This window comes from Malurus melanocephalus, unplaced genomic scaffold (genome assembly GCF_030028575.1).
Source record: "Malurus melanocephalus ecotype Western Australia unplaced genomic scaffold, MMel_1.1 scaffold_589, whole genome shotgun sequence".
In the NCBI taxonomy this organism is placed as follows: Eukaryota; Metazoa; Chordata; class Aves; order Passeriformes; family Maluridae; genus Malurus; species Malurus melanocephalus.
Genome location: NW_026623821.1, coordinates 215,797 through 240,066, shown reverse-complemented (window position 1 = coordinate 240,066; position 24,270 = coordinate 215,797). Strand labels below are relative to the sequence as shown.

Below are 24,270 nucleotides of genomic sequence, written 5' to 3'. Positions count from 1 at the left end.
GAGGGCTGTCCTCTCCCACAGCAAGTCCTGTAGTGGGCAGCAAGCCCAGCCAAGCCAGGGGGCAGAACTGATGGGTCAGAGAGATCCCGACAGCAAGGACAGCTCCAGGGTGGCCAGTGTTGTCCCCACTCCCAGGAAGGTCTCGGTGGCCATCGCTGTCCACTGCTCCCCCTGCCCTCTGCAGCTCTGTGCAAAGCCCATCTCCCACGGCTTCATCCCACTAAGCACTCTGCTCCCAATTAAAGCCCCTCAGCACTGGACCTCCTAGATTGCTAATTAGGCTCGGAGCCATCCATCTCGTGCTCAGAGCTGTCAGCCTTTCCTGCCATGCAGATCCCCTCTTGTTGGAGGCAGTAAGATATCAGGGGGAGACAKGCATGTCTCTGGGTAGCACAGTGCAGGGAGATGTTGCAGTCGGATGTGAATGCATTAATTAATATCCGTGGGTTGCTTTGGACAGCGAAAGCACCACAAGAGGACGTTAATTCCTAATTGTTATTAATTGAATTTTCCTGCCAGGTCAGTGGCAGGTCACAGAGACTGGCACCACATGTATGTGATTGTGCTGCTCATCCCCACAGCAGCAGCCAAGCCCCTGGTGTTGGCACAGAGCTGACACTGCCCCAGCCCATCGTGCTGCATCCCCTGGCTCAGGGGMCCTGCTGCTCTGTCCCCTCACAGGCACCTGGACAGCTCCCAMAAACCCCAGTGAATTTTGGAGCCCTGGTGGCTCCAAACCAGGACACTTGTTGGTTTGTCCAGATCGGAGGGATCTGCCTCACATGGTGCCCCACGGCCAGAGTGACCTGAGCTGGGTGATCCTCAGTGCCTCAGTTTCCCTTCTAGGACAGATCTGGCATGGTGAGTGGTGGGAGACCCAGCGCAACGGGTGTATGCAGGAAACACAGGAGCAGTGTCAGGTTTTGGTGCCTGAGCCATGCAGTGAGAACTGTGGGTCTGGTCCTGCTACAAAAATGTGGGGATGAAAGGAAGGGGCTGGTGCTCTGCGAGGTCCAAGGTTAAGTCAGCATGACCCCTGTGTATAAAGCAGGGATGTTTCAGACCCCTGGAGCTGGGCAAATGCTGAGGCAGCAGCAGGGAGCCATTGGTGGCTCCTGGTGGAGAAGGAGCTGCTGGCAGTGCRGGCACTGCCGGGTCCAGGCTGCTCCCAGCAGAATTACCACCATCCCTGTGGGACACTGACTGGGAGCGCTGTGCCGAGCAGATTGCCTTCCTTCCCGGGCAGCTGAGTGCTCAGCTGAGGCTCTGCGGGCTTTGGCAGGCTGACAGGGTCATGGAGGTGTTCCTGCCTGCAGAGCGGTATCTGCCATATCCTGTGTGAGGACGGAGGAACACGGCCCCTCTCTGGCCCAGGCTCGACCCACTGCCGTGTCGGGGCTCTTGAGGTGAGCTTGGCTCCAGGGCAGCCAGCCCAGGCCCTGCTGGGCACCATGTGGCATCTTACGGCAGCGATGCTCTGGCACGAGAAGCGCTTCAAGGATGGCACTCTGACCTGTTCTCTCTGCTAAAAACGTGGGGAGGGGTTGCAGTAATCCACAATGAGCAAAACAGACGAGACAGCSACCTGCAAGTGCCAGATCAGGGTGTTTTTGCCTGGGGCAAATCCCCTGCAGCTGCCACCTCCCCCTGCTTATTCCCCTCGAAAGGCTGACAGGAGTGGGACAAAACCTCTGTCAAGAGCTTTGGCCACACTGCAGTGAGAAAAGACTCCTGGTAAAAAAAGCTCTTAGCATTAGTTGTGTTTAGGGGATGCCTTTTTTCCCCTTTCTCTCTTCCTTCTMTGGCTGTTCAGCTCATTTGCAAAGCCTGCAAAGAGGCAGTGACTGCTCCATCCACACCCCAYTCTGGCTGCAGCTTGATCCGTGTGCTGCTCAGTGCCAAGACCTCTCTCTGGAAGGAGAATGGGCACTGCCAGGCTGCAGCAGGCTAGAATTGGGAGAAACACATCCAATTAACACTTGAAAGCCTGTTCAGGTATAGACAAACCATCCCAGCCCCTTTTGGGCAGAACCCTTCTGTCCCCACTGCCCATGCCAAGAGCCACCAGGTCTGGTGGGCACCAGCTGTGGGCATCAGCACAGAGGGGAGCAAACCCCCTGCAATTTGATTCCTCCCTGCCTGGAGTTTGGATGGTGTCAGCTGTCTGAAAGGAGCCTCAGGAGGTGCTGGGYTCCTGCAGGACCAGCACCCAGGAGCTCTGAGCAGCGCCTGCGCCAGGGCAGGGCGGAGCTGCCGGATCCCCTGTGCCATCTGGAGCAGTCAAAACAAGGGAGCTATTCTCAGCTCCATTTATACGTCTGCCTGACATCTCTCTTGCTGTCAATACCAGCTTCCCAAGCTAGTAAAGAGTTGCTTGGAAAAGAGCAAGTGGGTGCTGAGCTTGTCTCTGTGTCTGAATAAATTGTGCTAATGCCTTGGTAAGGCGTGGGGATGGCTAGGTGTGCCAGCAAGAGCAGAGTTTCTACATCTCAAGGGCAAGAGGAAGAGCTTTGTGCTCAGAGCAGTTTGGGTGGTAAATGGCACTCAGGAAGAGGGGTCAGGCAGTAAAATCAGCCCTGCTGACTGGTAAGGCCAGAGGTGGCTGTCCCTGAGGAGCTGGGAGCCTGCCTGCAAGCAGGGGAGGTGCAGCCCTTCCTGCCTTCAGGCTCAGCACTGGTTCCCACGGGACTGTGTGTAGTGTATTTTGGGGCACAGCTCTGCCATTTAGTCAGTGACATTTCTGCAAGGGTTTGGTCAGTTGTTGAGGGTCAAAGAAGCAGAGCTGAGCCTCATCCAYCCTTCATGCTGGTCCCTGGAACAGAGGGGATGAGCCTATGCCACCCTTCTCTGAACTGGAGAAAAGATTAGGCAGCTGCTCTGTGTCCTACAAAATATCAGGTCCCCTCCTTCCATCATCTGKCATCCCCATGAGCCCTGGGACCAACAGCACCATCCCTCTTCCATCCTTGMAATCCCTTCATCCTGGCAATTGCCTTTCTCACTTTTAGCTTCCCCAAACTCCTGCAAAGGCACGATAATTCAATAATCATTTTTCAAAAATAGCTCCTCATGCAGTGTTTTAGCAGAGCTGGGTAAATCCTGGTCAGTGCTTTCCAACTCAATGGGAATGTTGGTGTTTGCTGACAATTCTCCTGAAAAGAAGGCTKTAGCCAGATCCAGTTGYCTATGGATCAGATCTCCTTAAGGAYRTGTGTGAAYATCTTCCCACTGACAGCTTACAAAGCTGCKATTTCAATAAGGGATTGAAAATCTGAGCGTGGTGTCAGCCTCATCATGTTTCCYCTGTCTGCTCTCAGGATTCAAAGATGCTAAACCCAAAATTGTTGATTAAAATGCTAAATAGCAGAGGTCCCACGATTCAGCAAGGGCTGCAGGAGGGTTTGTGGAGAGGGTGTTCAAGGAAGGAGAGATCAGTGGGTGGGAAACAGAGCAGTCCCCCAGCCTCGGGCTTGGATAAGCACAGTCTCCTTGGGAAACCATCCTGAAAACGGGCATGTGTCCACAGTGCAGCTTTGGGGGTGGCACCCACCGAGACACGGGCAAGCTCAGAGCTGACCCAAGGAGGGATGTGGGGCAGGGAAGCAGCACATTGCACGTGTAACCCYRCCCRTGTCTGCTCTCTCCTGCTGCAGGCRCTCCTCSTGTGGGACAGCCCGGTGACAGCCTCCATCCAGGAGCAGTACTGTGAGAGCCTGCTGCCCATCACCAACCATACTGGTGAGTGTGCCCTGGACCCAGCCACTCCATGGGCATCCAGGCCTTGGGAGAGGCTGTCAGAGCTGTCTCTGGGCTCATCTGCTGCTCCATGAGTCCTTTTTGGGGAGGTGGGATCTGTGGAGGCTGCATCACAGCCCTGTGCTTATGCTGTTGTAGCTGCAGCCTCCTTGCAGGGTTGCAGTGGAGGCAGACAGAGAGAAGGTGCAGATCTCAGAAGGGATGAAAATAGAGAAAAATAAATGTCTGTTGGGCAGAGGAGGAGGTGGACAAAGAGACATCAGGGCTGGCTACCTGTTCTCTGCCCAGGGACACCAGGACCTTTGTCCCCTATGTCCACCTTCCTTTACCATCCCCCTGCCMTGCCCAGGGCTGATAACTGGAGGTTTTTACTTCTTGTGAAGACCACGTCACCAGTGCAGTGTGTCCACCTTGGTTCAGGGCTCGGCCAATGTCCATCCCCCAGCACTCCTACACAGATGCCATTGAGCACTTTGGGAGGCCACCAGTCACAAAGAGCTTCTGGGGACATGGCTATGGCCAAGGCTGGCTCAGCRCTGTGGGTGGGAGCAGCAGGGTCATGGACAGCCCACTCCTTCTCACCACTGTACATGGGTTTGATCAAATCAGGTCAGGGCTTGTGCCAAAACTGGCTTTTAGCCTACATTCAGGATGTGACTTGGATGTCACCTCAGCAGTGACAGGTCTGGTTCAGTGACAGGTTTTGGGGGAGAAGTGTGAGAGGGAGTGGAACTCACGAGGACAAGGAGAAAAGACCTCCCCTTCTGGGCTGCTACAGTGCTGGTTTTCCTTGACTGAATGAGGATCAGAGCGGGCACCAAGGAACTCTCCATGAGGATGATGGATGGCCACAGGACTGGGCACTGACAGATGGCCACAGGACCCAGAGCTGAAGGATGGCTGCCCACCACCCATTAACAGCAGCATTAACAGCTCCTTCTTAACCAATCCCATCTCAGCACCAGCTGATACCGTGCCTGGTCAAAGCCAGGTTACCACGGCCCTGCAAGAAGCATCCCAAGCCCCAGAGGTGGAGGCATAAAGCCAGGGGACAGCAAAGTTGGCTGTGGAATGACAGTGCGTGGATGTCTGGTCAGACAAGAGACCTGCTCATCGCTCGTGTGTTTTGCTCCCTGAAGGTTTCATCACTCTGCTTGGTGAGGACCTGTCCTTGGCYGTGTTAAGCTGTGATAAATCCTGCCCCAGGGCAGCAGGCAGGTCCCAGAGAATACTCATGCCCCGCTCATGGCCTTTTCCATCCGCTGCTGGAACTTTTCAAGCCCTGGGGAGAGGTCAGAAAGGGAGAATTTCTGCTGTGGTTTGCTGATGGATTGCCCTGGAATTACCACCATCCTCAAGCACTTTCTGCTGCTTTCTGCAAGGACTGGGCTTTGCTCAGTGGGGATTTATCAGTGTGATTCCAAGCAGAATTTAGTGCACCTCTGTGTTCATCTCCCTGGAAGAGGGGAGAACATGACGCTTCAGATTTGTAAATGGTCCCTTGCCTCCACACATCCAGSCTGCAATTCCTGAGCAACTCATTAATTTAGGATGGGGCTGGCACATTGAGAGCCACTTCCAGCTGGAGAAGGGGGCTTAGAACAAGAGGTAGATATGAAACTCCTTGTCTTATGTCTGCTTGGGAAGCAGACAGCAGTGCCAGCTCTGGTCCTTGGGGTCCATTTAGGCCCTGCCTGATAGAGGCAATGATTCCTATGGAGGAATATTTACTAAACTGGAAACTTTGTTTAGAGGCTATTTAACATGGAGAGTTGTTAGGATGATGCTAATGAGGATTGCAGCAGGGCCCTGAGACTTAATTTGTTAATGCCTTCACAACATGGGAAATGTCTGGGGAAATGGCACGTGCTGATAACATGAGCCCAGTGGTCCCCCAGTGCAGAGCTCAGCAGGGCTCTGCTGGATGCACAGAGAAGCACAGCCTCATGTGTAGCATCCCTCTGAAACGCAGCCCAGCAAGGGCTCTCCTCCTCTCCTGGGTCACCAGTCCCCAATCTCTCAGTTTTAGGGAGGATGTGTGGCTGGACWGTGATGCCACCGGGTGCCAGCACTCTCTAGACATGTACACTGAGCTGGCAAGGTCTCTGCAGCAGCAGTGAGGTGGAGGCACACTGGGGTGATGCTCTGCAGCCTCAGGGGGTGCAAATTCTCATCCCAGGACATGGAGCACTGAGCCTCACAGAGTTCTCCTTTCCTGCCCCCTTGTCACCTTCCTTCAAGTGCCCAGCACACGGTGGTACACTTGGGGATTCAGGCTCTTTGCACTGTGTGTGTGCTGCTCYAACTTGCTAGTTTAGGTACCCATCAAAAATTCCTCTTGCTCAGCACCTGATTTTGGCTGGGACTGGGACACAGGGGCAGAGCTGGATGCTGTCAGAAAGCTGCCTCCCTCAGGAGCAGTGAAGAAGGAATATCAGGCTGGACTTGAGGTCAACGTGGTGCATTCAGGCAGTCAGGTCAGCTGCACCCCCAAACATCTGAAAGGCAACAAAGTCTCAGATTMGGCTTGAAAAGGAGTGCAAGGAGAATCAGTATCCCTTGTCCAGCGTGAGTAGATGCTGCCCCAGGGGCTCCCAGCCCATGAACTGACTCAGACCATGGATTTCTCTGGCTGATTATTTCAACTCCCTGGGGTCTGTGTGCAGCTGCTTCTCGCCCTGCCACARAGTCCATCAGGGAGGGACAAGATCATTTCATCCACTGGGACAAGGCATCCCCTGCACCTGCAGCACTGCTTCTCTGGGGAAGGAAGAGGGAATCTGAGCAGATGGTAAAGCCTCTTTCTAATTAATAATGAGGCTTTTCCAAAGCCACTCAGCAGAAAGCATTCGAGCAGAGCGAGCTCGGAGCAAGCTCAAGCCTGGATCAGCCCAAGGAGTTGCCACCCAGTTGCTCACATTGTCCTGTGGTCCTGGTTGCACAATCCACTCCTTTAAGCTTGTTATCACAATGAATTCTTATCCTCAATCCCATGTCTGTGCTCAGGAGAGAGAGTGGAACACAGAAAAAAATTCCCTGTCAGGAAAGAAATGTTTTCTGCTAGGGCCAGTTCACCTAAAGCAAAGGAAAATTACACCAAAGCTGAGCAGAAAAGAAGAAATGTATTGGGGTATTTAACTGAAGGGTTTTTTCAAGGGGGAAAGGAAGCATAGCTTTGCATTAAGGCAAATCTAATTGTTCCAGATACAGCAAAGTCCTGGGGCTGAGAAGCAGTGAGTGATGAGAATGTATTCATCACAGGCACTAGCAGACAGGTTTGGTAACACCTTTCACAGTGGGTGACAATTTGACCAAGAGCCTTTTCCTCATGCCACTGCTCCTTCATTCACTCACTGACTCCCCTGGGGTGAGTCTGGAATTTAAATTCATAAAGGTCAAATTAACATCAGCAGCTCTTTTTCCCTTCAGTCTCATTGGCATCTCTCCCACCGAAGCAGAAGTATTAATAAAGGAACTGAGCAGGGGTTAAAGATGCAGCAATGAGTCTTGGCAGGGACTTGAGGGAAAGACATGGTACCAGGCAGGTTTGGGAAACAAAACACTCCTCCCTATGAAAAATTCTTGTGGTTTAACTATATACTGGTGTCAATAAAACCATTCTGCAACATCATCTGGGAAACAGGGATCTCAGTGGCAACTCACTRATACTCAAAAATTTTATTGTAGTGGACGAGGGAAGATGATGAGGTTTTGCAATAGGAACCCGTGTCCTGGCACATCCCAGTGTGAGGAGCAGCTACAGCAGTTAAACTATACTTTGGACTGGATGCAGTGGAGTCTCTGCCAGAGACTCTGCTCTGTTGAAGCCAAACTAGAAGGCTCTGCTGGGAAAATTCTGCCAGGGAGGGATTGCAATGCTTCACTCACCCACCACCAAATCCCAGCCAACCCCAGGGAATAAACCACTTCCTTCCATCCTCGCTTAGAGCACAACTCCAAAACACTCCATAGGTGTYGTGGTTTGAACTTGGCCRAAAGCCAAAGCACCCARCRAYGTTCCTTCCCCCCTCCAGTGGAGAGSCAGAAGGGAGAGCAAAAGCCCAATTMAYACTAAAATTTATGGCTTTTAGATAAGATAACATAATTAAGAGAAAAATACRTATATGCTCCAGAAAATGGCCAGACAGGCTCAATAACTTAAGTTGCAAAATAGATGTATTACTAAAARCTACTAAAAAACTACTGCATCRGGGAGGGGAACAGAGATAGGGAAAAATTTACAGGGAGGAGAAATAAAAACGGACATTTTAAGACAYCTGATATTCTTTCTGCGAACCTCTCCCAGGTCGCCTTTCCTCACCCTCCATGCCATCCCATGTGCAAGAGAGGCAGGGGATGAAAGTTTTAACATAGATCAAASTACTCATTACGGTTATTGTACAGCATCATAGGAGAAGAGTCCTTACAGCTCCAAGCTGTGGAAGTTCTTTTCCCAAGAAACAGTCAGTGTATAACTGCTGATGGCATGGGATTCTTTTTCTTTACCTCCTGGGAGAAAGGAAAACAGTCCTASATGGCCGGCTGCTTTTTCTCAGACCAAGGTCACTCTCTCAAATCTCCTGGCAGAACACAGCTTGTTCTAAGCATCAACTCGCTTCAGGTGTGGGGGGGAGGACCACCTCTTCCTCCGCAGAACACAATTTCTTCTGAGCATCAACTCACTTCAGACGTGAGGGGAGCCAAGCCTCTTCCCCCTTTTTGGCTTATGATCCGTTCAGTCCTCAAAGGCCAGGTTTTTATCTTGGGTGCAGGGCCTCTATTTTCTATACAGAAGAGGTCTCTCATTGAAAAAATAGTCATTTCAAGAACAGCTTGTTTTCTCCATGTTCGAGAACCACAGCAACAGKACCTATTTTCTCCTCACTGTGATCTTGGGTCTCCTTTTTTTTCTTACATCTCCTCACCCTTCTCCTCTGTCCTCCCCCAGTGCATGACACTAACAACCTAAAAACTAAATGGCGGCTGCAAACTAGCTTGTTTTGAATTCTTCTGAAGTACAAGACCATTCGTCATCACAGAGGTGTAACTAGCATGTGCAATTGGCCCAGGCCTGACCAGCAGCCTGTCCACCAACCTCAGAGCCACAATGGATTGGCTCTAAAACACAAGGGGCAGGGCTCCTTTTGTTGGAGAAGAAGGAGAAAGCTTCTAGAACTTTGTCACAGGAGCCATTTTTGTGGTTTCTTGGTCCCATCCCCCCACCACCAAATAACCAGACCGAGCAAAACGAGGACAATAGGTCATGTCAGGAGAACAGGATAAGCCCCAAACACAATCCATGATATGTATATATATGTATATATATATGCTGTAAAGCTGTACATGGATATTCTTAAGTGACAACATGGAGCAGATGCATCAGATACCAACAGCACAAGGCACATTTGGTGCATTTTATTTATTCCAGAGCAGCAGCAAAGACCCAAGGGGACAGTCAGTGATGGTGAATAGCAACAAGCCAAAAATTCATTACATAGCTATGATAACGCTTGATTATCCTGGGTAATTATTTTACATCGAGGATCATGGAACTTGAATGCTTGGGAGGATTGCTGGGGATTTTTTAAGGACTGGAATCTTACAGAGGTACATAGAGGCACCAAAGGCCACTGAAAGCAGTGCTGGAGGTAGGGTGTAGATCCTTGGAGCAAGGATCTGCTTGGAGCAAGGATCTACTTTGAGGCAGCCACAGCTGCTCCCAGCCAGCCTGAGCACCAGCCCCTGCTCAGAGGGAAGGCAAACAGCTCCACCACCCCAATTTCTACACCACGTTTACTTAACTTGTCCCCCAGTGCCATTTCCCTCAATGCCTCAAGGTGCTACTCAAGCTTTTAACATCTGAGTGGCTCCCATCTCCACCCAGMCACCCCTCCCTGGCACACCAGCACYTTGAAGTAAAAGACTCCCCCAAAGGCCCTCATTTTGGGGCAAAAAGATATGAAATGGCTTTCTGCTTCACCACTGTGGTGGAGCTGCCTGGGAGGGACAAAGAGCTTTTTGTGCTTTTTGTGGCTGCAGTTGATGCATCAGGCATCACAGTGAGATTTGTTTTGATTAGATGTGGTGATGAAGCCCTGATTGCCAAATGAAAATGTTGCAGCAGAGACACAGGAAACACTCTAAGGGAGCCAGAGGCTCGAGGCTGCAGCAGCAATGCAGTCACAGAGGACATCAGTGCTGGACAGAGRGAACTGTGGTTGAATAAGAGCTCAGGACAGGTAGTGATAGGATTTGATAGCTTTTACCCAGCCTCTTGACCTTAGATAAACAACCCCATCACTCCCAGCCATGGGAATGAGCCTGTAAATCAGATGTCCATCATCATCTCTCCTGACCCCTTTGCACTGCAAAAGGGGAGAGAGGCTTCACCCTTGCACCCTTCAGAGTAGTGTCTGCATCCAGTGTAGAGCAGGATGTGTTTACCAGCACAGTTATATCAGCACAACCTTTGCTTTACTCCTCTTCATAGCATCCCAGCAATGGCTTGATGATATGACAACACTTCAGACCTCCTGGCACCAGCTCAGGAGCACYGTGGCAGCATGTTTGGTACTGCTGGACCAGGATAAACATGCTCCATCCTCTTTAAATTTGCTCAAAATAATTTTCAGATTAGCTGGGAGTGGGGAGCTTTACCCTGCCAGGTTTCACACGGTTCTGTGGCTTTAGCTCAGARCCATCTTGGAGGCCTCTGTGAGTGGTGGGAGCAGGCTGGAGAAGGAGGTTTTATAGAAACAGATGGGATATTGCTACAATTATCCTGAGACAGTTATTGTGATGTAGTTGTCTCAGTGTAAGTCCCTGCACAGTTACTTTTTTCTTCAGAAGAAAGTAAATGCTTTCTATTGCTTCAGAGCAGCACAACCCAAAGGCAGTAGGGTGAGAAGGGACTGGAGTGACCTCCCCTGTGCCACATTCCCTGTCTCAAAGCAGGGCCCGCTCCTTCCTCCTCCAAATGCCATGTTTCTGTGTGGGAAGAGGCAAAATCAGGGGGATTGAGTGCAGGTAGGAAATTCACTGACCTTTCTTGGTGCAGATCTGCAAACACCAAAGCCATGCAGCCAAGGGAGCTGAGAAACCAGAGCACATGTGCAGAACCTGGAGAATAATTCCCCTGCAAACATGGATGGGCYGCTGAGCAGGCAGGGAAGCGTTTAGCACTGATTCAAATCATTTCCATGCTCAACAGTGCTCTAAATGCTGGGGGCCAGGTGCCACTGGGGAGGAGCTGGAACACAGGGTTGTGCTGGGCAAAGGGGTTGTTGGAGCCCTCACAGAACGTTTTGTCTTCACCCTTTTACTTATCCCTTCCCCATCAGAAGGGGTTTTTTCTTCTGTATGCTGGAGAGACCAGTAAGAGCAGCATCTGTTTTCTGCAGCTTTTCTCATCAAGCCTCTCTCAGTGTGAGCCTGGGAAAAACATTACAGCCACTCACTAGATTAAAATATGGTGGAAAAGAGCACCAAATGCTGCTGGTGGCAGCATGGGTGTGAAGCACAGGTTGATGTCCAGGAGCATCTGACAGCCTGGCTGAGCCTCTGCTCACCCAGCTGCAGTCCCAGACCCAAATGCCACCCCATATCAGCACCCTGACCCAGGGGATGAGCACTGAATCCTGATGATGCTGCTGTGATTCCCTGTGGTGGGACAAACTGGGTTTGGTGTCTGGTGGGATGGCTTTGTGCTCCACCAGTAGTGCCAAACAGCATCACAGCCAGTGCCTTGGAGAAAGGGGCAGAAATTAAATGCAGCCTTGAGCAGACCTATCACAGAATGATGCACCCCTGCCTGGCCACATCATTTCCACAAATCTCTCCTGGGTCTGATTATTAATGGCACTGCTGTGGGTTTGTTTTACTGGTGTAGAGTATCATCRTTGTTGCACTCTGACCCTGCTGACTTTTAACTCACTCTCCCTGTTAGTCCTCCCTGAGCAATCTCTGCCCATCCCYCAGCACAGCCCCTGGAATGCAGGAGGGAAACTGAGGCACAAGAGGATGCAGAGAAATTGGAGTTTGTGCTCAGCCCCTCCAGTCCCAGCTGCATGAGCTGCCGTGGGCATTAGCACRGTGCACATTTTCCTGTGCTGCGTTGTTCCAAGTGAAGCTTTTCCTGTTGYAGACATTCACGCAGCTTCTCACCCGGGTAGCTAACAGGGAGAGCACTTGCAATTTARTTTTGTCCTTAGTTCAAGTAATTACTGCTTGGTTTTTATTTAYATGGATGAATGTTATCATAAAATTTTTAATTGTGACCTTCTATTTCTCTGTCAAATTTGGGTCAAAACAACGAAGGAGATCAATAAATTCAAATGGATGCAGGAAGGCACAAACACACAYGTGATTAAAGGCACCTTGTTTCCTGCAAAATTCAGGTTTAAAACAGTTAACTTAAAGGGAAGGTTGCCACAGCAACCCTACGCATTAGCAAAGCTAAAAGCAAAGGTCATTGTTAAAATTAATTTCTCCCTACAAGCTATGGGATGCAGAAGGTAACACTTACCATGCTCTGATGCTTCCCCAGCTCACATGCTTGGAAGCTGTTTTCTCTTGCTAAGATGTTTGAAGAAGACACAAAAAGCCCTGAAAATTTGCTCTGAGAACATCCCAAAATAACAAGGAGCCAATTTTTCAGATAATCAATGAAAAAAATATTGCTCCATAAAAAGCTTCATCATCCTAGTAACAATATTTTGCTTTTTTTCTCCTTTGGTCACTCTTTAGCCAGCTCTAAGCAGAGGAATTTTTGGGAAAGGCAGTCAAATAACAACCACGAATCTGAGGGGAGAGGAAACACTGTGTTCTTGCACCCAAGGAGCTGTGAAATGGGGTGTTTTGTCTTAGRAAGTGTCAATTTCTGTCTCTGTGTCAGCAGAACAAACATCTCTGGTACCTTGGAGTGGTTTGGACTGCTCTCTGCCCCTTCCAGCACCTCCTGCTCATGCATCTGCTGCTTGTCTTGGACTGTAGTATGTGGATATTGCAGCCATTGTTCTTCCCACCTCACTGTGAGATGGAGCAGGGACATATTTAGCTACAGTACATGTCGTTCTAAATATGCACAAATTATACTGAAAAAAKCCTGCAATCTGGCCTACCTAATGCCTACGTTAGCACACTTGTGTAGCTGGGAAAAACACACGAGTCCTTGAAATCTGAAAGAGCAGCAGCAACTTTGGAGTTTTCTACCTGGGAAAGACTGGAAGAGACCAACAGGAATGGCTGGGAAGGAGACTTTGCAGCCAGGAGGGGTGAGATTTTTGGAGGGGCTCAGAACCAGACTGGACACAGCACTGAGGAAGAGAAAGTCTGTCTTATTGCCTGTTGTGGGGCTGGATGCCAAAGTCATGGCTGAAGGAAGGGCTAGGGCTGGCAGACCAGAGCCAGGGATCCCCAAGTGGACTTGGAAGCCAGGTTTAAAACCAGGCTTTTACCAGAACTGGGCTTAGCCCAGTAGTTTAGACAGGAGCAGAGTAATGGTCATGACCAGGATGGCTCAACCAGCCCTTGGGACTCTGCACAGCCCCATTTGGTGTCTGCCATGAGGGGCACTGAGCTTGCGGTGACCCATCAGCTCTCCAGGCAGACCCTGACTTTCAGCAGCCTGGAAGCTGTTCATGGTAGCCCGCAGGCCTCTGCTAACTCGTGCCCTCYGTCCCTGCAGGTCCCCAGTGCAATGCCTCGGTGGATCTGATCGGCACGTGCTGGCCACGGAGCGCAGGGGGACAGCTGGTGGCCCGGCCCTGCCCCGAGTTCTTCTAYGGCGTGCGCTACAACACCACCAGTAAGGGGACAGTGCTGCTGGGACAGGCGGGACAAGTGACAAGTGCTGGCAACAAAGCTCAGCAACCAGACAGAAAACAGTGCCTCGGGGCCCAGTTCCCCCAGAGCAGCAGCTTCATAAGCAGATCCTCCTGGGAGGAGGAAAGGGCTGATGTCCCCATCTTGGGGACAAAGGCAGAGGAGCCATCCTGCCCTGCCTTTGGAGGTGGCACAGGGGTCTGAACAAGGACTGGGGSACCTTGAACCTTGTCCCCTCCTGGCATAGGTAGCTGGACTGTCACTGCCAGTGACATGATGGGAGCAGAGGAGAAGCGACATAGAAACAAAAGTGTCCAAAGCCATTCCTAGCACAAGGTGGAGTTTCTGACCACCCAAGTGCTGTTTTTGATGGAATAAACACCTTGCTTCCCACAAAAAACATAATTTTTCCATCCTGCATATTCTTGAAGCTGTGGAGGATGACAGAGACACAGCTCCTGCTTTACAGTGCCTCCTGTGCTGCTGCAGGAGTTTCTCTGCATTAATCCTGACGTGAGCCTGTCTCCGAGCCCTTCTCACCCCATCACCCCGACAAAGCTCACTGTCTTCCACCCCACAGCTGACACTCCTCACAGACCCTCTGGAGCAYGGTGGCCATTCCTTCCCAATTAGCCATGCCACCCACTGTCCACGCTGGAAGGCAAAAAAAGCTCCTAATTGAGAAAGAGAAGTAAAACTTCATGCTGCCATCTCAGCAGACRTCCTGGGATGGTACATGATCACCCAAGCAAACAGCAGAGAGAAAGGGAAGAAGCGTCTAACTGGTGCTGCTTCCACTGCATCCCTGTGTGCTGTGGGGAGGTGCAGGGCCCCGGTGTTGAGAGCAGAGCTGATGCCGACCCAAAGCTCCTGAGCACATTTGAAATATTCCAAGGATTTTGGCTCTGCGATTGTGACCAAGGCAGCCACTGAGCCRCCTTGGAAGCAGAAGATGTTGCTGGCCTGGTGCTAGTGTCCTGCATCAGTGACAGCCAGGTCATATGCCCGTGCCCATCCGTGCTCTGTTAACCCTTGGGTGGGCATTCTCTCTTTCAGATAATGGGTACAGGGAATGCCTAGCTCTGTTAACCCYTGGGTGGGCATTCTCTCTTTCAGATAATGGGTACAGGGAATGCCTAGCTCTGTTAACCCCTGGGTGGGCATTCTCTCTTTCAGATAATGGGTACAGGGAATGCCTAGCTCTGTTAACCCTTGGGTGGGCATTCTCTCTTTCAGATAATGGGTACAGGGAATGCCTAGCTAACGGGAGCTGGGCTGCACGTGTCAACTACTCCCAGTGCCAGGAGATCCTCAGCGAAGAGGTAGGAGCTTGGGAGCTCCCGTGCTCTTGGCAGGGGCTGAAGGGCAGATAATAGGGTTTTGAAAGGCAGCAGTACCCAGGGCAGGAGCAGCCCGTGGCAGCTGAGGGCTGAGCGTGCAGTGATAAAGCTGCATGTCGAAATTACAGACCCCCTTCCTGATTTGCATTTTTATTTCCCATCAGAAATAAAGCCACGCCTGTTTCCATCCCCATTWAAAATCCAAGAGGATCGGCAGTGTGACATCCCCAGGGCCTCTGGGTACAGATCAGCCCTGTCACTCTGCTGCARCTCCCTCCTGACACAACACTCAGTGAAAACCCYRTCCTTCCCTGCTGCCTGCTGGCAGKGAAATAAAGGAGATACTTAGGGAGCTGAAGGAGATAAAAAAATGGGGTTCAAGAATTACAAGCCCCTGAGCAGGTTGAGCCACCCCTAGAAGCAAAGGAGAAGAAATATTTCATTTGCAGTTGATATCACCTCTGGTATTTAAGATGCTGATATCTCTTGCCAGGAATGGTTTTCTCACTCACTTAATTGCTAATTCACAGGTTGGGTGAGTGCCTAACAACAGGAGTGATCAATTAATTCAATTATCACTCACACCTTCCCTCTGCCCAAATTCATCTCAGCCTCTCAGCTGCCCCCAGGGCAATGGGGGATGAACTGAGACCTAAAATTCCAGTGAGTTCAGCTGAATTCCAGCAGGATTTGCCCAGAGGTTTGGGGATGGGTTGGGATGTCCCAGCACTGAGCTGTCCTGTGAGCTGCCCTGGTGCAAGTGGGATGGTGCCTCTCCTTCTCACATCAGCCCCATCTCCCTCCATTCCCACTGTCCTGTCCCAGGGTGGGTTCCAATTGCTCCCTGAAAAAGGGACCAGAATTTGTGGCGCASCTGCCAGAGTTGGCTTTGTGCTAGYMCCAGAGCTGCTGCTGAYGCCCTGCCCGTTCCCCCCCTAGAAGAAGAGCAAGCTGCACTACCACATCGCCGTTATCATCAACTACCTGGGCCACTGCGTCTCGCTGGGGGCCCTCCTYGTGGCCTTTGTCCTCTTCATGCGCCTGCGGTGAGTGACCAACCTGCTGCCCAGATGTCTCTGCGAGGTCATCTCAGGCAGAAACRGACCCAGCCCCTGTACTTTGCCATTTCCTGCCCCACAGTCACTGCTCTCCAGGCTGGAGGGATCCTGCCCGTCTCAGGGTTGTTTTTCTTCTGCTGCTTTTTTAAAGCACCTGATTATGGAYGCAGAGGGTCCTCCTTGGTGCCTTCCACCTCCTGCCGTGCCCATCTCACCCAGGGTGTGGTCCTAGCAGGTCACCCTTGGGGTCCCAACAGAGACACTCATCTCCACAGTCCCCCTGCTCTGATGGTGCCTTGTTCCACCCCTCTCCAGGAGCATCCGGTGCCTGAGGAACATCATCCACTGGAACCTGATCACAGCCTTCATCCTACGCAATGCCACATGGTTCGTGGTGCAGCTCACCATGAGCCCAGAGGTGCACGAGAGCAACGTGGTAGGTGCAGCTCTGCTGGGCTGAGCCCAGTCCTGAACAGTGGGGGCTATGGGGACCTTGCAGATCATAGAACCACAAAGTGGTTTGGGTCTGAAATGRGCCTTAGGRTCATTTAATTCCAACCTCCCTGCCATGGGCAGGRACACCTTCACTATCCCAGGGTGCTCCAAACCCTGTCCAACCTGGCCTTGGACACTTCCAGGGATGAGGCAGCCACAGCTCTTCTGGGCATCCTGTGCCAGAGCCTCACCCCCTCACAAGGAAGAATTTCTTCCCTAAACCTACTCTCTTTCAGTTTGAAGCCAGTAAGATGTGGCTACATTAACAATTTCAGGGGGTAAATAGGGCTGGCTGGTGTCTGGAGCACAGCCCAGCTGTATAGGAAGCACGGGTTTGAGTGCTCTGCCAGGGTCTGTGCTGCTCTGTGTGTTGGTTTCACCACGGTGACAGMGCTGGACAGGCTGCCCATCTCCTGGCAGGTTTGGTGCCGCTTGGTCACTGCTGCCTACAATTACTTCCATGTCACCAATTTTTTCTGGATGTTCGGCGAGGGCTGCTACCTGCACACGGCCATCGTGCTCACCTACTCCACGGACAAGCTGCGCAAGTGGATGTTCATCTGCATCGGCTGGTGTGAGTGCCAGGCTTCCACTCTCCCAGCAGCTCCCAGGGTTCCCCCTCCATCCCCTGCTCCAGCTCTTCTCGTGGACAAAGAGCTGTGGAAGGGTGCCAGGAGCAGGAGGATGGGGTTTGCATGGACTGGACGCATCACCTTGCTGGGTGGTTTGTGTGKGAGAAAGCCCTGTTGCACCCCTGAGACTCACCTGTGTGTTCCCTGCAGGTATTCCCTTTCCCATCATCGTCGCCTGGGCTATCGGGAAGCTTTACTACGACAATGAGAAGTGAGCCTGATTGCTGTAATCCCCCATTCTTCTTTGTATCCCAAATCCTCAGGAATCAGTTATGTCAGGGRCTCTGTCAGGGAGGAAAAAAAGATCATATTCTTCCATTCTTTCTTTTATCACATCTTTCAGCTCTCTGCAGCATGAGCCCTGCCTACAGCCCTGCCCCTGCTTGTTTCTCCTCAAAAGRCAAATAAGATTTTTAAGGGGGAAAAAAAGATTAAACTAGATCTCCTGTGATAGGTTTGCTAAAAGGAGCTGGGACTTAACCAGCAGAGATCTAAATTACATCCAGCTGAGCCATTTTCACAGGCATGTGCTAATGAAGGTCTTAACAGGTACCTGAGAGTTCATCCCAGACTGGGCAGTTGAAAGGAGCCCGTTGAGGTGAGGGCAGCTCGCTCTGTTTTCCTTGCTGACTCCAGAATCCCCGTGCTACTCAMCCCAGCACTGACTGAACAGCCCCAACCAGGTGCTCTCAGGACAGGGACACACCTGARTCACTGGGGACAGAGCTGACCTTGACCTATGTGTGTGAGACTGGAAAATCAGGGAACATCCTGAGTTGGAAGGGACCCCCAGGATCATCCAGTGCCACCCCAGCCCTGCCCAGACCCCCCARCAATCCCACCCTGRGCATCCCTGGCAGCGCTGTCCAAAWGCTCCTGGAGCTCYKSSRGSCTSRGRSCWKWSMCYRKKSMSYSKGGRSMSTGSSMRSWSCCWSYRSSSKMWRGRSSWWMSMCYKWYCCCWKMYCMMATCCCMMWKSSMCCKSKSMSRSCYCYMSSCMSKCYSYRGSCCYKKSMCMKRYSMYMSWSSCYYSKGSMSKRGSKRSRRKCYSYRSTSMSYKCTGMSCTCWGCCCYCWSYKYYCYMKSTKMMMRYTSMASRTKCCMKSWGCYSYYMSYYKSKCCYCKSSRSMCCYSYMRMCMYSYCWSCATSCYCATGTCCCTCCTCTGGATGCTCTCTAATGGCTTTAGATCTTTCTGATATTGTGGTGCCCAAAGCTGTCCCCTTGCAGAGCAGAGCRGGACAGTCACCYCTCCTTTGTGAGCAGGCTGTCYCCTCCCCAGTATYGTCCTGCAATRAGCAGTTCTCACGTCCATCTGGCCYCCATAAGCAGCCCCACAACCCCCATGCACCTCCTTTTACTGAGTTCCCAGGGAARCTATTCCACAGTGGCTGTAGCAGTTTGAGTTTTAGTGCTTTCACCGCACAGACAGTGATTTACAGAGACTGTGCAAGGACAGCAGTCAGTCCAGGTCAGTCCCATGGCAGGCTGGTCCCTGACACCTCCTGTCCCTGCCACCGCTTGTCCCCGACACCGCTCGTCCTTGCCTTGCAGGTGCTGGTTTGGGAAGCGAGCAGGAGTTTATACTGACTACATTTACCAAGGCCCCATGATCCTGGTGCTTCTGGTAAGAGCGAAGTGACCTTGTGTGACAAATTCAGAGTCCTTCTGTGTGCAGGTGGGACACAGCCGCTCCTGTACAGGGTCTCACCCCCTCCTTTATCTTCCTTCTGCTGGGGGTGGTTCTGCTGCTCCACAGCAGCACTACCTCTCACCCAAACTGCCCCTTGAGCAATTTTGGGCTTGGGATGGGCTGCAGAAGGAGCCTGGAGACCTCACTCTGACAGGAATGTCCCATCAGCMGACTCCCACATGCATCAGTAGGTCCCTCCATCCCTGCCCTGGCACGGTGTGGGTGGATGCTTTSCCAAGCATTTGAAGAAGCCTGGGATCCTTGACTCGATTCCCTGATCCTGATTCCACCTCTCTGTTCCTGGCTCCTGGCAGAGCAGCAGTGTTCCAGCCAAGGGTTGCACAGTTTGATGGGGCTTTGTCCTTTGGGGAGGGACAAAGAAGAGCAGAGGTGGCAGGTCACAAGCTGGGAATCCAACCTGTGTTTGGAGGGGGAAAGCCACTCACAAAAACGCCAAAACTGTTCTTTCCTCCTTGCCTAACACTGAGAAAACTCAAGGGAGTRAAAATCACCAGCATGATGGAATAATTGATCCTGCTTCCCACTTCCCAGACTGTCAGGCAGCCAGGCCACTGCTAGTTCCTGTCAATTGTGCTCAGCTCCAGGGACGCCTTCCCATTCCCATTAGTGATTCAGCAGCCAGGAGAGCAGCCAGGCAGATCCTGGACATGATGGCAGCTCTCTCCACCTTAGATTCTTCCTCTCTCTCCAACTTTTTCACCTCCAGCCCKTTCTCTAGCACTTGTCCTTCCTTGGCAATCTCCTGGCATGCCCTGCTGCCCTCATCCCTTGACCAAACTCCTAAATCTTATTTTCGAGTGTTTTAAAAACAATCAAGGCAGAYGTCCTCTCATGGTGCATGGAAGGCAGTAGATCAGGTTCAAGAGGAAACATTCCCATTTCCTCTGGTTCCCCCATTTCCCCCCCCCCCCCATTGCTGAGGATATGGGAGGAAATGCTGGGGGAGCWGACACTAACCAGTGACCCTGTTCCTCGCAGATCAACTTCATCTTTTTATTCAACATTGTCCGAATTCTCATGACAAAGCTCCGAGCTTCAACCACGTCGGAGACAATCCAGTACAGGTAAGAGCATGAGCAGCCCTGCAGGAAGCCACCCTAGGAACTGGGCTCCCCCTTGATCAGTGTGGGTGGGAACASCCCCATTAGCCAGGTAACAAGGGGCTGGGAGCTTGGAGAGACCCCTGAGAGCACCTCAAATGCTCTTTGGAAAATGTTCTGGTTTGAACGAACTCAAATGGGAGCAAAACACTCCCAAGTTCCAGCAAACCTCCCCCCCGCCTCCTTTCCCCAACCGGGTCCCAGAGACAAACTTTTCCACAGAGAGGAAAGTGAAAAGAAAAGGGGAAAAAAACTATTTATTTAAAATTATAAAAACAGAAAGAAAAACCTGTGGAATCAGCTGTTAGATCCCAAAGCCTTTCTCTTCCCTCCTGGGAGTGGCTTCCCCTCCGGGGCCCCCAGAGGGGTTGGACAGAATCTCTCTCCGGTGGTTCACTGAAGGATCTTTCTCGCCTGTCGTGCCACGGGAAAAAATCCTCCAATTCTCAGATGATGAAAAAAAATCGAGGAAAAACAAGTCCAAAGAAAGGGAGAAAAAAAGCAGTCTCATAGAGAGCAGGCAGCTTCTTTTCCACCGCTGATCCCGAGCCTCCCCAGAAGGGAAAAAAAAAAAACCGTGTGTGTCTTGWMCCTTTCCCTCCCATTGTCCTTGAAGGGAGGAACATCACCAAACAAACCAGAGCAGTCTCAACTAATGTATGGTTACAGAAGGGTTGTTTAACTTTCCTCTAACATAAGCAGATGATAGGAATACAATACTCAGCTAACATAGGACAGAGACACGGTAAATCTGGGGTTGTTCTCCAGGCAGCGAGTGCCTTGTGTTGTAGAGTGTGGATGGCTGTTTCCGCCTTTGGAGTGAACCCTTGGGATTTGAGTCTCTTTGCAAAAGCCTGTTTTGGTGGGACCTAATGAGCTCTCCAGGCTGGGAGCTGCAAATCCTGGTATGGAGGTGAGAATTAAATCACTGCTTGACAGCACAGCAAAGGCTGAGGAAGGAGCGATGAATCAATGCCACCCCAACACCTCTGTGTGAAGAAGAGGACAGCGCTCCCACAACACCAGACAGGAAGATTTAACCCTTTCTTGCCTGCTGGGGAATATTTTGCAGACAGCATAAGAGGTGCATGGTCAGAGCAGCTCCCCAAAGTATGTGGAATAGAAGACACTTTGGGCTTCATCACTGCTTCTGTCTGGATCACWTTTTGTGGGCAGGAATTGGGGAATCTTGCTGTGTGCCAGGTCAAGAGAAGCTGTTTTGAGGTGGAGGGTGGCTTTTTCAGCTGAGAATGGAAAAATTCTGGTTCTTTTAATAGGAAATGCCAGTTTTCCTTATCTCAGAGTATTGAACTGGAGTGAGGGGTTCAGCTTGGGGTACGCAAAGATAAAGGTTCTGGGGAAAGACTGGTTGGCCCCAGTCAGCAATTTTGAGAGTTGTTTGGTTTTTCAGTATTTACCTGATTTTAGGAGGGGTTATCACATTTGGGTAGGAGAATATTTTCATTTCCCAGGAATATCCTGTGGGACAGGAAAACTTGGAAAACTTGGTAAGTTATAAACTGTGCAGTCCTGCTTAAAGCAGGCAAGGGGCAGCCTTGGAGGGCTTCTGCTCACCTTAGATGGGGAAAAGTGGATGTGTCCTGTGCTGCCATGGCTGCTCCCCTGGACAAGCTAYACCAGTGAATGTGCTGTACTGTCATTTTCCAGCCCCTGTCCTYGGTTCCCTCACTCTCCTCCATGTCATCAGCCCATTTGTGTCAGGGACTGTTCTCTCCTCCAGGTCAGAGGTGCAAAACAGGTCCCAGACCTGCTCCCTGCCCAGCTCAGACCCTCCAGGGATGACCTTCCCTGTGTTCATCTACTGTTGGAATCTGTCCATTAACAGCATCTTTAAGCAAAAAGTGATGATTTGGCATTGTTCTCATCTGCTGATCCAAAGGAATGAGAGAAGCTCCAGTCTTTCTTGCACTCTCTGTACTAGCACTATGRCTTTTCACAAATGGCATTTGTAATCTCATCAAGATATCAAATTAATTACCTGAGATAAGATTTTCATAAACCCATATTGAAGGGTGTGAATTATTATACACTCCTTAATTCCTTTTTAGTCGAGCTGTAGATCAGCCAAGCAATCATTCCACGCCAGCTCAAGGTCAGGCCTCTTCTCTGCACTGCTTTTTTCTGGATGGAGAAGCAGAGCAGGGGCCCAGCAGTGTTCAAACAAGCCCAGCTCCTTGGGGATTGCCCTGGAAAACAGCCCAGCTTGGCTCCATTCTCCCCCTGTCACCCTTGGGTTTTCAAGTCCCAGCAGACCCGTCCAAGCTGTGCCAGTGCTGGCAGTGGGGTTGGCAGAGTCCTTGTACCCAGGGCTGCACTATAGCAGCTTAGGTCTCTGTTTTCTCCCCAGGAAAGCAGTCAAGGCCACGCTGGTGCTGCTGCCCTTGCTGGGGATCACCTACATGCTGTTCTTTGTCAACCCGGGAGAGGATGAAATCTCCAGGATAGTCTTCATCTACTTCAACTCCTTTCTGGAGTCCTTCCAGGTAATGGCCCTCAGCACTGGCTTCTRGCCCATTCCCCTCACCAAGGGATGTGGAGGAGTCCATCCTGGCTGATGTCTTGTCCCACTTCCACCCCCTCCCAAGAGCAGATGTCCCCAAACCTTTGGATGCTRCTCCAAAGCTCCTGGCCAGGGGGTCCCTGCTGGCCCTGACTCTGCTGCTTCTCTCCTTCCAGGGCTTCTTCGTCTCTGTCTTCTACTGCTTCCTCAACAGCGAGGTGAGCACAGGGGGCTGGGGTTTTCTGGGGAGGTCTACACTCTTCCTTACAAGCAGACACAAGTTCAACCCGATGCTCTACCACTGCACAGAGCTTGCAGGGTGCTGGTCCCTAATTCCCCATCTGAAGGTCTTTGGTGATCAGAGCTGCTGCTTCACCTCCAGCCCCAGATACATCTGCAGTCCCAGATTTTGCCCAGATGGCTGCTGTCTGTCTCCTCCTTTGGAGGAGGAAAATCCACCCCCAAGAACAGATGTTCTCAGGATGCACCTGTGTGATTTGGTGCAGCAGAGCCAAGAGTCCTCCCCATCCCAGGGAAATCCTTGCCCAGGGTGAACCCCATACACATGTGGATTGCACTTGAATGAGGACATCTTCCAGGCTCTCACCCATAACACAAACAGCAGAAAGCAAAGGAGCTGAGAGCAGAAGCGAATCCTGGGGCTAATTATTTGGGCAGCTCTCTCCTCTGCCTCCTCCAAACACTCCCACACCTTTGCTGGCTGAGGAAAGTTTACCCCAGATGATGAACCTGTTTTGTTACCGAATCACATATTATTAATGCATTTTTGGCTGGAAGGCTGAGGAGAAGGATGGCTGGTGCCTCTGAGCWGTCTCTGCGTGACAAATAAATGTCCCTGATCCCTCTGGCACAGGTGCGATCGGCGGTCCGGAAGCGGTGGCACCGGTGGCAGGACAAGCACTCCATCCGTGCCCGCGTGGCCAGGGCCATGTCCATCCCCACCTCCCCAACCCGYGTCAGCTTCCACAGCATCAAGCAATCCACAGCTGTCTGAGCTGGGACCCAGCGGCCGCTCCGGGAGCTGACATTCCCCCAAGGGGAAGGGGGCACAGGGCCAGGGATTGCCAGTGGCCCCAGCCCCACAGGGATGGCACCAATTCACTCAGCCTTGGGCACCTGCACAGCTCCTGCCCCCGTGCTAGGCAGGCCTGCAGGACAGGACAGCTTGGTCATCTCCCTGATGTGACCTGCTGTCGTGGCAGAAGGAGCTGGAGGAGACTGGAGAGGTTGCAGCAGCCTTCTGCCTGCTTCATCCTGGGCTTGATGTCCAATGTCACTGCCTTGACTGGGTTTGTCTGCTTTGAGGTGACAGGACACCAGGACATTGCTTGGACAGCTTCTGGGGCTAATCCCTTGGGAAGCTGGTCAGCCTTCCAGGGAGCACATGCTGGAATGCTGCTGGCAGGGGGAACCCTCTAGAGGAGCCAGAGTCACTTGTGTTGGACAGGGATGGATGGATGGAGAGCCCTGCAGTGATTGTAGACATTGCTTCATGTGGCTGGGTTTTTATACCGCTGGGTTTGAGTCCTTCCCCTGCTCTTTGCTGGGTCTCCAGATGTCCTATAACTGCTTGGTCTGATCAGGTCATTCCTCATCTTGACACCAAGGTTTAGAGCAGTGRGGTGGGAGTGGGAAGGGAACCCTGCAGAGGCTGGGGATAGCTTGTGGGGGCCCTGAACGGCCACTCAGACTGTGCTTGATCAGGAGGGGAGCACAGAAATTAGTGAAATCTTCTGGTCCAGCCCAGATGCATTCACAAGTCCCTGCAAAGCCCTGGAGCTCCGGATGACTCCGTGTCCCTGCTCTGAGGGTG

The 24,270-nt window shown here is 51.7% G+C and overlaps 1 protein-coding gene across 1 annotated transcript; it reads left to right on the top strand.

Moving 5' to 3' along the window:
* The first annotated feature begins 1,559 nt into the window (after positions 1 to 1,559).
* CRHR1 (corticotropin releasing hormone receptor 1) lies at positions 1,560 to 23,470 on the top strand. The gene is made up of 13 exons (XM_057382851.1): positions 1,560 to 1,604; positions 3,654 to 3,738; positions 13,442 to 13,561; positions 14,815 to 14,900; positions 15,858 to 15,964; positions 16,292 to 16,412; positions 16,892 to 17,045; positions 17,254 to 17,314; positions 18,656 to 18,728; positions 19,794 to 19,879; positions 22,284 to 22,419; positions 22,613 to 22,654; positions 23,311 to 23,470. The coding sequence occupies exons 1-13, from the start codon at positions 1,560 to 1,562 to the stop codon at positions 23,449 to 23,451; spliced, it is 1,257 nt and encodes a 418-aa protein (XP_057238834.1). The 3' UTR covers positions 23,452 to 23,470.
* Positions 23,471 to 24,270: the final 800 nt, after the last annotated feature.